The sequence below is a fragment of the Schistosoma mansoni genome, chromosome 4, assembly GCF_000237925.1.
Source record: "Schistosoma mansoni strain Puerto Rico chromosome 4, complete genome".
NCBI classification, from domain to species: Eukaryota; Metazoa; Platyhelminthes; class Trematoda; order Strigeidida; family Schistosomatidae; genus Schistosoma; species Schistosoma mansoni.
The window spans coordinates 2,758,765-2,773,798 of record NC_031498.1 but is presented as its reverse complement, the minus strand read 5'-3'; the positions used below and the strand labels follow the sequence as shown (position 1 = coordinate 2,773,798).

Here is a 15,034-nt window from a genome sequence, read left to right as displayed (position 1 = left end):
TGGGAACTATCAGGAAGAAAGAATTTGAATAATCGTAACAATGTTCGAATTTCTAGTAATATTGAGGAATAAATAGAAACTTTTTGTTATTTTCAAACGTATTAACAGATTTATTACATATACTATGTTGAAAACATCATGTTCTACATTTTATCAGATAGCTAGGATCATTGATTCGAGGTTTTTATTGATCAAATGCTACTTTCTGAATTCATGTCCACATATTGATTAGGATAATTTACCATAGTGAATTAGGCTTTGTCTTCACCGATCTACTGATTGTTTTGCTATACAATACTGGACAATCAATAAATTGAAGTAGGATGAAGTCAAACAGAAAATATGGATAAACCTGTAGAGCTTCATCTTATATATACTTGAACATTTTTTGAACGCTTAAGGGTTGCTAGATCATATCAACTACATTCAGTTTCATTTCACATGTGTTTGAACATTGAACGTACTAAGTAGTAACCCAAACATCATATTACAGAGAACAATGCCCGCTTAGTGAATATTAAATAAATAATGGGTAATTATCATAGTTGAAAGCGTGAGTCAATTGAGGCTAGACCACCATGGAAAACCTGGAAACACTGGACGGCCGTTTCGTCCTATTATGGGACTCCTCAGCAGTGCGCATCCACGAACCCGCTCTCGCGAGCGAGATTCGAACCCAGGACCTACCAGTCTCGAGCCGAAGCCCTTAACCGATAATGGGTAAACCTAATACATTTATTCGAAAACAGCAGTTAGAACTTAAAAGATAACCTGATATATAGACAGACTGAACGATAATTAGTGTTTATTTATTTAAACACGTAAATATTGGTACAAGGAAGCACCAGATACATATGCACCGCACAAATCTCATTTGAGTTGTGTGAGGGCTGTGATACTGCTCAGGTGCCCAAACTGAAACAGGTGGTTTTCTTGGGAGGCCACACCTGAAGCGTTCGACCTCAAGGTCTGATCCACAAGAAAGTGGAGCATCGTAAGGAGATGCATTCCCATGGTAGCCGGTGACCAACAATTGATTCATACGCCATTTGTTCCTTCAGGATACTGGAGCCCATGTACACCATTGGTTTGGAATCAGGGTTTTCCAACTCTCCTAGGTGGACACTCCACATCCACCAACCCGGTTAAAGCGTCGGACATTCGCTTTTCGTCCTCTCAATTTCGTAAACAACACCCCCTCCACGAGAAGGCAGTGAGTAGGGTTTCCCTGTCAGAGGCTATATACGCGTGGCCATGTGAGAGCATTTGGAGAGGGAGAGCGGACTCTTCCCACTCTCGGCCGTACTAGGGCATTTAGGGACATAATTAGTGTTGATACAAATTGTACGTACATAAATTCCCATGAGCAATGTTTACCGCAATAGAATGAAAGGAATACAGAGACCCACAAACTAAAACGTGGAATTAGCCTACGAAGTCATTGTTTGTTGGTCTGAGTTGATGATATGCATAGATAACTTGGTTGGGTCGGGACAATAACAGAGATTTGGAATTATAAACCATGGGGTAACATGTTTCATAATTGACCAAGATGAACCCACTCTTTATCTTCCCTATGATCTAGAACTATGTTTTACGGTTTATTCTTCGAATAAGTTCTTTCTTCCCTAATATTTCCTAGACCAAATCCTCTTTACCATCACTGGTAGTACTACAACTCCTAATACTTTGGTATTTATCATGATAGTTTCATCTCGTTGTGATGATGCAGTGTAGCGACTTAAACTGATGCAGATATATATCACTCTCTGTGCTGCCTAAGGTCAACTGACTTGGGTTTTGGAAGCCGCTCAATATCAGTGACTCTCATAATAAGTATAAGTCAAATCCTAGTACAATAACCTGTACTTGGTAATTAAATCGTATTAACAGCCATTGTTAAGTGTTTTGCAAAAGATACTATATACCTAATGCCTTATTTATTTGAAAGTAACAAATCCAACCTTGGTATTGATATCTACACTACAAAAGACAAATAACATCAGTATTGATACGATGAAAATGACTCCCGATTTTACAGAGCTACTTAAAGATAGATGATCTGTTGCTTCAATTATAATTACAAGGACGCCAGTTTACTCCAAAATACATTGTGCGTAGATACAGATTGCACAGCGATTTCTGTTAATATAAATTTTAAATATTCAGATCATAAAAGAGCTGATGAAGATCCAACTTCGGCATTGAAAACACCACATGGTAATATAGTATTTAGGTAAGTTATAGGTCTCACCATCATTTATATGATTTAGTGGTACATTAGAATATTAAATAAGTTTACTAATCCAGTGGCGATCGATTAAATATATCTTGGAAAGGTGCACATAAATCAAGTTATTAAAAAGTGTAAACACTAACTATCTCATAAATAGAATAAGTATATTGCAGAAATAATGTGAAGAATCAAAGGTTCGATCTTCAATGAAATGATAGAGAAAATGATGTGTATTGCTTTGAAATAAAGTTCTTTACTAAGATTAAATAAGTCCATGAAAACGTATTCAATATATCACTTAATTAACAATGCCTTTTTACTACTTTTATACGAAGTTGTGTTTCAGGTAAATTACAGCGTGTATGACTAGGTTTATTGATGTTCATTTTATTTGGTTTACAAACATTATGAAAAGAAAAATTGACGACTATTCGCTGTAATAGCCTTGATACGAAACTAGTTATTTACTAGTGAACCAACAAATAACTGACAAATAAAAATAGAACACAACACCAAATAATTTGAACTGAATCATTGTGTGCATGTTTGATGTTATAATGTACAGTACAAAAAATAGCATGAAATAATGAAAATAAATCACAGTGGATGCAATAACTACTGGTTAATTTTGTTTAAAAAGCTGGTAATGGCAAAGGTTGATTTTTCACAAGGATTGCTTTGACTTCAGAATGACGGAAGGGAGGTCCAGAACAATCGATCAGTACGACATGCCCAACAATATACACATTATCATATAAATTTCCCAAAAACTCATCTGATGTTGTGGTTGCCACTTGTCTTGTATTGCGAATAAATTCTCGTTTAGACATTTTATTTTTTATAGACGGGCTCCAGAGATCAACGGATAACATGATCATTGAAAAGCATAGTAAATAGATCTCATCTAAAATAGTCAAACCATGTATAATTTATTAAATAACCTCAGAAGCATTTTCATAAAATACTATTTGCTCCATAATTTTTCAAAAAGGCTCATAGATCTAGCTATAACTACCTTCGAATTACTAGATGTAACACCGATAAATTTGAAGTACAAAAGTACCGTAAATCTCAAAAATGGAATAAACAGGAATGATTACATTTATTTACGTTACGCAACTTATCAACATTTTAATAAAACTACCCAAAAGTAGTGCTATGTGGTCCTATTTAATTAGTGTAGCTCATTTGCTAAATATGGGCTTATGTAATCCGCTCCGAGCAATATTGTTTATGAGAGTTGATGATAATATTTGGTTCCCTTAACTGAAGTAGTGACAGGAAAACTCGAGCATACAACCTATTGATTGAAAATTAAGATCACTAACTAAAGAGCCATTGCTAAGATTCTGAGCAGAAACCACATTTGCTAAGGAACAATATAGGAGCGAAGGGTCTTAGGAGAATGTAAGTGTCAAAATTAATATAATTTTGAAAATATAGTATTTTGATAGAAATATTGGATCCTGAATAAACTTTAAGTCTAGAGTCACGACAGCAAAATCATCCGATGATAACCATAGAGGGATTAGTTTGACTAATATAGCACTTCAAATACTTGCCTCAATAATTATCGGACACCTAACTAAGACCCGTAAAATTGCTTTATACCTCTATTTTTACGAACAAATTCTTTTTTCCTGTATTATATCCTTATACACAATTTTTCTTTTATATATTACTTCCATTGAAGTAACCACTTCTACGAATTCGGTGTTCATCTTGTTGTGCTAATGAGGTGTGGCAACTAAAACCGATGCATATATGTGCTTGGTCCTACATTGCAGCTGACCGACTGACTCACGAACGCAACCCCACTATATAAAGGATTGACCGAAGTCCAATAATGAATGTGCATTGTTCTAAATTGCCACACTACTTAGTCTGATTTACAAGCACTATTAATGTAGTTGCGAAACAAACATTTGGAAAGCATTATAGCGTAAAATGGAACTATCTTTCTACACGTAAAACCATGAGGGCGAAGACAACCAACAGATGTCTCCCAGCTTATATTAATCACGGACAAAAAGTCACATTACAGAGGTATCACAAAAGTTTATTCTCACCTACTCTAAACAATTAAATTTCTACTCTAAATCTTGGACACATAAGTATCACAATTAATCGATATGAATCGAATTAACTTGACTTTTTAACACTACCATAGTTACAATACATCTGAGTGATGACTAAAGAATAATTGATCCTAAAATGAAGTACATTTAAGCAGCTTACTTTTAGCAGTGAGGTTGGGAATTGGAACAAAGAGTACGTCGATGCTTTATTTTTGTGATGTATCTGGCCACTTTCTCTACGGCAACATTTTAACGGAAGCGATATGTTACCAACATTTCGTTGACCACAAAGCAAATAAAGACACTGAAACTCTGACGTACGTAAACTAGCCAATATCCTTAAACCTTATTGTCAAACTGAGTAGATATAGACCAGTTGTGATGTAAAATTCCCATTAGGAATTAAGTAACAGATGTCAATCATCTCCATATTTTTCTGTATTCCATGTCAATCAGATTACCATGTTGTCAGACAATAAAACCAGTGACCGTTTGGTTGAACCATGGTGGCAAATGCAGGAACTACCTAGCTGGGGTCCTCGAGGTAACTCTATTACTAGTTGGATAATGCAACTCAGAATCGGTGACAACGGTACAGATTAATTCACTACTCATTTTTCTAAAGATACTGAGTTTTAATAATACTCCATTTCTTCTCCAATCTTAATCTTTCTCATTGTCAGAACTATTCAAGTCATTTCGACGCATTTGCTGTTTATTTTGTTAACTTCTGCTCATCATGCTAATTTGGCATAGTAACTTAAATTGATGTAGATTTGTTCCAGGCTCGACGTTAATGATGGCCAGTAACAACATGTTTCTGGTGAACACCAAATTTCGGTAAAGTCGTCATTGAAATTCTACCTGGAGACCTTTATCTGCAACTCAAGTATGGACTCAGATTAATCGTATCGCAATCAGCTACCATTGATGTGACTATGTACAAGAATATTGTTTCCTTTGGAGTGATTATTTGGACTCTGATCATACCCTCATATGCCCCAGTTCTATCTTATGTTTTGGTGGTCAGTCAGTCAGCTACATTTTACCAGTGTCTTCACCAAACAGGACTATATCATCTGCTTATTTTAAGTCGATAATTGGACCTCCTGGTAGATTAATTCTTGAAAATTCAGTCGACAAGAGCGTTATATCCAGCAGGTAGGTTTAAACAGACTAATTTAAACAGATTGCTCCCAGTTTCTGTTGCAACTAAATACCAGACCAAACTAGGTTCAAGGCCAGCTATCAACCCACCAGAAAGTATAGATGAACATTGGCTGCATTTACATGATGCCAAGAAAATGGCGAGTTAAGTCGCTTGCGATTTCGTGGAACCTCCTGCTTATAAGCACTGGGTTTATAAAGGCTGCCTACAGATAATTGAGGCACGCCAGTCTATTCCGGATAACCGAGAGTTTGACGATAAACGTAGATTCTTACGTAAAAAGATTGAATACTTTACGTAAGAACCGAATGTTCTACCTAGTTGGAACCAGTAGCCACATTCGATAATTGCCAGAAGCGCTTTCAACTCATCCGAGCCGCTGGCAGTTAGGAATCTTGTGAGTGAAACAAACTGTGAAGCTGATGGGAGACCAATCAACAACATCGAAGGGCATCTTTGATGATGAACAGAATTCTTCGAAGGATGACTCAGATGGTCTGCCACCTTAGCTACATCGATTAAACTTTTCGTTCACCCATAACCGGTGACGACTGGTTCACACGAAGAACTGGAAGTCCGCAAAGAACCCCAACTTCTAAGACTCTTCAAATCATCAGGGTTATGATTTACCCCCGGCCATTTTTTGAGGTGGTACCGAGCTTTTGATCATGGAACCGACTAGGTTGTTTGGAAAGGTCTGAGAACCAGTGTTTCAACATACTGAAACACAAGACAGTCGTCCTTGTTTCCCCAAACGGTTTTATATGATCTTTGCGACAACTATCGAGGATGTCTAATTTCGATAGCCCCAATAGTGTCGGCTTCCGTCGCACTTCACAGGCTGCTTAAAATACGCGAAAGACCGGCTCATGAGGAGCAGGCTAGTTTTTATTATGGTTGAGAATGTACTGACCATATATTTACCCTCCTCCAAATGTTAGGACACCGCTATACTTCGTCTAGGCCAACAATCGTTGTTTCTTGATATTGCGGCTGCTTACGACTTGTTGAACAGGACTGTTGTCTAAGATTGTCTGTTGAATAAAGATGTAACTTAGAAGCTTAGTAACATATTGAAGGCTCGATACACAAACACAGGGGGAAAGAAGGCAAAAAATAACTGTTCACTGTTGTTCCATTCGAGCAGTGGTTTTAGGGAGGGTTGTTCGATCTCACTATTTCTCTTCAATTTCACCATTGATGACATTCTGAAGACAGATATGATGGGATTAGGTAGTGAAGGTGTAGATCTGTTGCCTGCGGAAGGACTTTCATTCTGAATATATGCGGATGATATTGTTTTGTTTTGCGATGATACTCAAGCTTTGCAATCCGTACTTAATCATTTGAAAATTACCGTCTGTAGGTATGGCATATACTCCCTGGTAGGGGTCAGGGTGACAGTGCAACTAGGTGGCTCGAGATGTGAGTAGACATAAGATAAAAGATGGTGGGGGCCACACTAATCTCCTTAAACTTTCTCTATAAAAATGAAAGGAACTTCTTTGATTGAAAAGATTCCTTTTGGTTGTATTTTTTAGTGCACTGTTTATTTCACTACATCCTACTCTCGTTTACTTATTTTCATTCATCTAGTCTTTTTTTCTCGTTATATTTGCCCTCCATCTGTCTCTTCCCAATTTCATTTATTCGCGTGGTGCATATTTGTTTTGGTGGCCATTTATACCGACATCTACGTATTTAAATACACGAATAAGATTAGTCAGTCAGTCAGTCAGTTACAACGTAGAACTTCGTACGTACGTACATCAGTTCGAGTTGCCATACCACATTAGCATAGAGATGAAGTTGTCGATTCGAATCCCATAGTGGTAGAAGTAGTAAGAGTATAAGTATTATGTGAAAGATAAGGGTTTGAAGATGTTATTGAAGGAGTATAATACGGTGAAATAAATTTGGAAAGAGAAAAAGGATACGGACATGAAGAATTCAGAAGATTAGAATTCGGTAGAACACAAATAGTGGATGCACCTTCGCCATTGCAAACGATTTTGAACCATGTCATTCAAGGTCTCTAACCATCGATTGCTATCATCTCGCGAATCCCAACCAGGTAGTCTACACCTACAAACATGGCCCAGTCCACTTGTCAGCAACTTCATGGATTTATGCCATGTTTTGGTCTGGCCGCCCCTAGCTTTCTTCCAACCTGCTCCTACACCATAAAGCATCGCACGTAGGGGCAGTCGGTGGTTGGGCATACGTAACACATGTCCCAGCCATCTCAACTGATGAAGTTTCACTACTTCATCAATCGATTTGCCATCCTTACCTAGTGCCCGTTTCCTAACATCTGCATTACTTACCCGGTGGTCCCAGGATATACGAGCAATGCGTCGAAGACACCTATAATCGAATACTAGTAGCCTACGAATATCCTCTACTCTTATCGGCCATGTTTCACTGCCGTAAAGTAGGACGGAACGGACTGCTGCACAGTAAACCCGTCCTTTTGTTGCTAGACGGATATCTCGCCTACGCCATAAATGACGCAAGTTGGCGAAAGCTAGACGAGCCTTCTGTATCCGTGCTGAGATTTCGTCACACACCAGACCACAAGGGCTGATGAGATTCTCAAGATAAGTGAAGCTGTCAACACGCTCAACTACTTCACTCCCTATCATTAGTTCAGGTGTTGATGCAACCCAATCCTGAAGTAACATTTTGCACTTCGAGGGAGAGAATCGCATCCCGAACACGAATAAGATTAACACGGTTGTTTACTTAGAAAACTAAAAGTTGAAAGCCAAACACTTTAGTGACAGAATTAATGTCTCCAATTGTCTTATACACTAGATTGAACCGTGAATAATGCTTACCGGTTATCTAACATCAGTTCGGCAGTGGATCTGCTAGATGAATTCCCTGTACCATATTAAGATACTGAATAAAAATGTCAAGTGACAAACTGTAAACAACTTTCTGAGAATTTTTATGTAACTATAGGATAAAAACCATTAAGAAGGACATACATATATAGTGTTATTTCTGGTGGTAGGAGGCATCACACATCTTGGTTACCCACGCTGAATTCTACTGAGACTGCTTTGAGATTACAAGAACGATAAATAATCTCTTAAGATTATTAACATAATAGTAAACATAAAAAGGTAAACGGATTTAAAGTGTAGGTTCCCATAATTGTTAATCATCAGATGCATCCCTGTTTGGGGAACCTAGTTGTTCACAGTAGTTGTAACTCGTCGATAGTATTTTAGCTTTTAATTTTCATGTTGATTTTTCACTATTTTGGTGCAATTAAGTTTGGTTGCTATGACTGGTAAACACATGTTTCAAGTCCTAGAATGGCTAGGCCCGTTCAACTTATCTAACAGCATTAGTTACTCACTGAGATATATCACCAAGTAAGGTTTTTTATTCTCAGGCCTGAGGTGAGGTTGTTGTATATACGATCATTTGTGTTGGACTAAATCCCCTACTTTGTCTCTTATCAACGTTATCACCTCATTATGATACCTAAGGGAACCAGAATGTGAACTATATGAGTAAAATTCTAGACTATTTTCCTATTTACAAGACTTAAACAATCTATTTTACCAGTCATCAATTAAAAGCAACGTATATTCCGTTCTATGTCTAAGTGTTTGATATGCACTAGATATTAGTTCGAAAGTCGCTTTATAATCGATACGTATAAAATTAAGTTGTTTTATGATGTAATTACTGAAAAATCCTGACAGTTTATCTGATTAGCGTATGATAACGGTACTGAGCAAGGCTGATTGATAATTGCACGTCATAAGCGTCAACTTTCCATAAAAAACTGATGATCTTTAGAAATTAACTCACAAACTTATTGTGGCAAAAACAGGAGATTCACGATTTTTCATGAATAATAAACAAACTACGTAATGTTTTAATCTTAATATATAAACGGCAAACTCCAACACATACCACGTGTGATCCCAAGATCTGGGTTGCATTGAGTAAATCTTTCGGAAAACAGACTGACCAACAGATGGATGAAAGCTGACGCGCTAGGTTCTGTTGATGGGACTGGCAGTTCAGTGAAAAGTCCTCTTAACGCATTTGGTAATGAACAGTGCCGGAAATCTTTTAAATTCACTAGTCCGCGTAGAACCTGGGGTCTAAGCCTGTGTTATCCTGATAGATAATCATACCTCGTTTCCAGATATCGACGCTTCTGGAATGGATCTAATCCGGAAGCATGGTGGAAAAAGTTAACAAGATCATCGGTATTATCGTCAACAAGACGATGTCTGAAGATGTAGCCCATACCCTGAAAATGCTTTCATAAGTCAAACTTACTTCGAAGGCGTCTGCGTTAAATGTCAAACGCGCTTCGTCTAGCCTAAGATATAGTCGACGAAATGACGGCTCAGATTGAAGTACGCCATTCGTGTACGCCGAACAAAATGGCCAAGAAGCTTTGCACAAACTGAAAATCACTTTATGAGTACAAAATACCTTTTCCACAAAACCTCGTCGTAAGCAAGATCATACCAAACACAAGATGCTAGGTACAGATCAGTGGCATTGAGCCTCGACAATATATTGAGAGCAAGCTCAGCTGGTAAATGATGTAAATCAACAAACTCCGACGAGAGCTGAGGAGTCTCGAGACAAACCCCAACCTCTAAAAATCTTAAGATATAAATCTGAATTGCTACTTTGGTTTGAATAGCTATGCTGTAGCGTTAAAACAGGGCCCATAACCCCAAATCAGTACGGCTCATTAGGACCAGAATAGGCGCCTCAATTCTCAATATTAAAAGTCCCGCTTGCCGAAATATTGAATTAGTTTTCAGTCTTCAGTAATAAGGATAGTAGGTTGATGAACCTGTGTTAATCCTGACAGACTGCCTTCCAGTGAAGGTCCAGCCTCTCTTTGAAAATGTTCACTGGTGGGGCTGATATACTTGTTTGAGTAATGCGTTCCAGTCATTGATCACTCGATGAGAAAAATGGGACCCCACCTGAATACAAATGAACTAATAACAACAGCGCGTACAGGCAATACAAAAATATAAGGAACATATGCACAAAGGCAATAAGAGAAGACAGGCTTGAGTAACAGACCAAACTGATCGACAAATTTGTCTCCAATCCGAGAAGCTTATTCCGTTACGCAGCTTCTCTTCGACAAGGCAAAACTGGAGATACCCAACTGCTAGGTCTTAATGGTCCGACAAGTAACGACGGGGAAGCCGCTTACCTTTTGGCTGAACAATACTCTCGGAAATTTTAACCGACCCACATCAACTACACTGATGAAAGGCAACTGCACAGGACCTTCCGAAGTGAACCTGAGCGCTGACCTGGTGTTCCGTAAACTGCAGCACCTAAGAAAAGACACTTCTATTGTTCGGATATGGTTCATTCTGCTATACTAATGGAAGCAGCTTCAATCATGGCAGCACCGCTTAGAGTGATGTTCCCAAACTCGCCAAGTCAATGCAAACTACCGGAAACTTGGAAGGTGGCTCCCATCACACGAATTTTCAAAGGAGGTCGACGCAGCGAACCCTCAAGCTGCCGACCCGGTGGCCCTTCTCTCCATACCTTCTAAAATTATGGCGTCCCTGATATGCGATTGTACACACAACTACTTGTTATCCTTATAATTCTTCTCACCCCAACAGCATGGTTTCAGGAAGGGTCACTCTTGTATAACCAACCTGCTGACTGCGGTGAACAGATGAACAAGCATCCTTGATCGCAAGGGGAGAGGTTGACATCATTTTCCTTGAGTTCTCAAAAGCTTTTGATAGGGTCAACCATATATGTCTTATCAATAAGCTTAGACGATTGGGTATCAAACCACCTCTAATTGACTGGCCCACATCATTTCTGAAAAATTGACATCTCAAGGTCAGGGTTAGCTCAACTTTTTCTCAGGCCATGGAATGTCCTAGTGGGGTCCCCCAGGGCTCAATACTGGGACCTCTTATCTTCTTGATTTATATAAACGATCTTCCACAGCAAGTATCGTCTGACTTATTGCTTTTTGCTGATGATGTGAAACTTTGGAGAGAGATACGCAACCAAGAGGATATACTGGCACTTCAGGAGGATCTGACTCGGCTTTGAAGTTGGGCAGACGACAACGGACTTACCTCCAACACTTCAAAGTGTAAAGTAGTCCATCCGGGTCATGTTGCAGACTACAGTTACAACTCAGGAAACTCCTCTCTAGAAGTACCCCAAGTCGAAAAAGATTTAGGAGTGTTGGTGCCCTACTAGTTGAAGTCGCACGCTAACTATGACAAACACGCCTCTCAAGCAAACCTTGCACTGGTAACATTGAAGCGCCTTTTTGACTAGTTTGACAGTAGAACTTTCAATATACTCTTCAACAGTTTTATTCGCCCTCATTTAGAGTGCGGAAACATAGTATTTCCTCCCTCCCTCCAAAAAGATAAGGACACTCTGGAACGTATCCAACGTCGAGCCACGAAATCAGTTCGGGGACTCAAATTCAAACCTTATGATAAGCTCCTCCAATCACTTAACCTTTACCCGTTATAGTACAGGCGTCTTAGAGGTGACCTTCTTATGACTTACAGTATCCTTAAAACTTCTTGTCATCCTCTTGAACATCTTCTTAAGCTTAGTCACAACACTAACCCAATAGGTAACACCCAGAAACTGGAGACACAACATAGTAGAACAGACTGTAGACACAACTTCTGCTCCGTAAGAGTTGTCAAGTGCTGGAATTCGTTGCCGACTGAGCTAGTCCAAGCGACTTCTCAGGAGTCCTTTAAGAGGAAACTTGACCTATTCTTAAGGACCAAGGATAACATATTACTATGATTTACCAAAATCTTTTTTCTATTATCGTTAATATACCTAGGTTCCTGCCAGGAGGTATCGGTGATCCACTGCTACTAGAGACGGAAGTCCATAAGGCGAAAGCTTCTTCTATTCCGTCCATAACCATTTGAACCATTTGAATTACTTAACTGATAATATGTAGGAAGAAGTTGAAAGAATATGAGGGGAACGGAGATGATGATGATGATGATGATAATAATAATAATAATAGGGTTGGGGAGTAGTTGCTAATTATGCAGTGATGATAACCGTTGTGATTCATGAGACATGCATTAGACACAGCTAGCCCAACAAAGAAATGGTAATCCGCGGATGAGCACGTATTATTTTACTTTCTGGAAACATACAAACTCTGTCGAGCCAAATGGCTAACTTATTCTTACTTTGGCTAAGCTAAGACTCTATGGTCGATAATCTGGAGATAGTGTAAAATTGAATCTGCAGGAAATTACTTCTTACACCGGTTACTGTGAGTTTCTCGACTCTACGGTGTTTTCCATTAGCAAGATTGCGGTCTTTGTGTTCTGTACGGTGGGTTGTTGACCAAGGTCAACTGAACCAAGATGTTCTTGACTGGGCTTTTCTGCTGCAGACTCACAGAGATAGGTCTATCTCACAACACAGGATGTGGCTTCAGGGGTCAGTTTCCGGGCTGTACCAAACCCAAACGACCTCAGTTACGTCCTCTCGGTTTATGAAGTTCGCAGCTATCGGACGCCGGGACCTGGCGGTAGCGATTTATGACGGACGAGGTGGCCTGAACACGCTAGTTACCGCAGTCGTGTGGATGTTTATGCTGTGTGCTAACTAATGCCGTTTCCGCATATCGTATTCGCGAGCTCAATCCTGAGTACCAGTTACTGGCTTAGACGCTCCGTGAACCACAATTGCGCTCAGTTTTTGAGTTCTTGCCGATCTTCTAGCGGTACGCCGTTAATTGTGTCTAGCTCGGATTTAAAGAGATCGTTTAACCGATGGTCTTTTGGTTGTCAGTAAAATTTCTTATCTAACGTGTGCTGAGTCCAAAGTTACCTTCAGTGAAGGTGGTTGACGTTTTGCTATCTTTTGACTCTTATGCGGGCGGGATAGCTTGTCTGAAGTCATACTTTTCCCCAGCCTTGTATAGGATTTGTCCCACTGTTCTTAATCACTGGCTTCCCCACATTCCAGCAAGCTCCTCACTGACACTGGGAAATTAAATAAAATCACGGGCTTTGTGTAACACCTTTGTCCTGCATTTATAGCGTTTTAGGGGCCATGTTTATGCCAGTTCCCTTCCAATCTCCTAACTGCTTCTCCTTAATATCAACAGATATTAAGGTGTTAGCAACTTTTGATAATTGTTCCGGTGTATGAGTTCGGATCGTGGCTCCCATATTTATGTGTTTGACTGAGCCTGTGTAGGATTAAATTGGCATATTGGTGGGAGTGGTTGTGATTATTTTCGATGGGGCCCTGTGCTTCTCTTTTGTTAGTCTGTTTGGTGTATTCTCTTTAAATCGTGTCCAAGCATGCCAAGACAACAGACAGGAGTAACTTGACATAAACTGCCTAAGTGCTGCTGTATCACAGTGACAGTGAACTCAGTCAATACAGAAATTACATTCTAACGTCAAGTCAATGATTTTAAAGAGCGACGAAAATGCGTTACATTAATCGTCTTTGTGTTGTTTCCCCCCATTAGTTAACAACACAGGCAGTTTGGGACACCGTTTTCCCCTAATTCGTTTTTGCTTACTAATCTTACTAAAAGTGGGTTCTGGGTAAGAGTGTGGTCCTGATTACTTAGTTGGCGATTCAGTTTCGGTTTTTGGGTTGAGCGATTCATGTTAGACTCATCATTGCGACGTTCTTCACCCAATGTCGTCTCAACTTTTCTCATAATCCTATTGCCGAGAATGGGGATTTTCGACTTACTAATAACCACGGATTTAAGACCTCTACCTCTGATAGCCGTCTGAGTGCTCATAGTGTAATTAATGTAGACAGCGCTATTAGAAGGAAAAATGAAAGATAAACTATGGAGGAAGCGCGCGAGACAATTTTTTGAAGAATAAAAACGATGAAAATAAGTGACCAAATGCTATACAAGAATAAAATGTGATCGACACTCGAAATCGCAACGTTACCTCTGACCGTCCCAGCAGCCAACTTTGCCCGTTTTTGCAAGAAAATGGGTGGGTGTATTTTGCAGTTGGAGCAACTAGAAAAAGAGCAGTTGATTGAAATAGGCAAGCCCGTAGAATTATGATGTACTTCGTTATTAGTACTACTCTAATAATTGACCTAGTCTTAGGATTGTAGACTTGTCATGATGTAACTGCCTAATCTATAAGATCTTACGCAGAAGGTACATTTACCGGTCCAATCGTAATTATCGCCACTATATGATGAAAAATACATTCAGGCTAGAGATAAACCAATATATTTAATATGAGTAAATACAATTCATACAGAGTGACCACGCCTGCAAAGTTGAGCCATGTCACCCGACGGATTGAAATAATTGAATTCCCTCTTCCCTCCTTCTCCATCGATGGACTTTTCTCCGCGTTAAATGTTAAAAAACTATTTTCCTAGTTGTCTCATGGTCAGCTTTGAAGATCGTGTGGTTAGGGCCCAGTGCCCCCACTATACAGTGATTCAAACTTGGTGTGATTATGGCCAGATTTGTTGCCATTGTTGTATACCAGGAAGGTGAAGGCGTATTAC

The 15,034-nt window shown here is 39.2% G+C and overlaps 1 protein-coding gene across 2 annotated transcripts; it reads right to left on the bottom strand.

Moving 5' to 3' along the window:
• Positions 1–2,868: 2,868 nt before the first annotated feature.
• Positions 2,869–10,255, bottom strand: Smp_150070.1 (putative f-box only protein; the record flags this gene model as incomplete). Of its 2 annotated transcripts, XM_018796540.1 has the most annotated exons (6): positions 2,869–3,140; positions 9,419–9,612; positions 9,646–9,764; positions 9,794–9,923; positions 9,953–10,121; positions 10,156–10,198. In XM_018796540.1, the coding sequence occupies 6 exons, from the start codon at positions 10,196–10,198 to the stop codon at positions 2,869–2,871; spliced, it is 927 nt and encodes a 308-aa protein (XP_018651673.1). The 2 variants fall into 2 exon arrangements, with proteins under 2 accessions (XP_018651673.1, XP_018651672.1); XM_018796541.1 differs by lacking the exon at positions 2,869–3,140 and having other exon boundaries at positions 9,320–9,612; positions 10,156–10,255.
• Between the last annotated feature and the right edge of the window lie 4,779 nt (positions 10,256–15,034).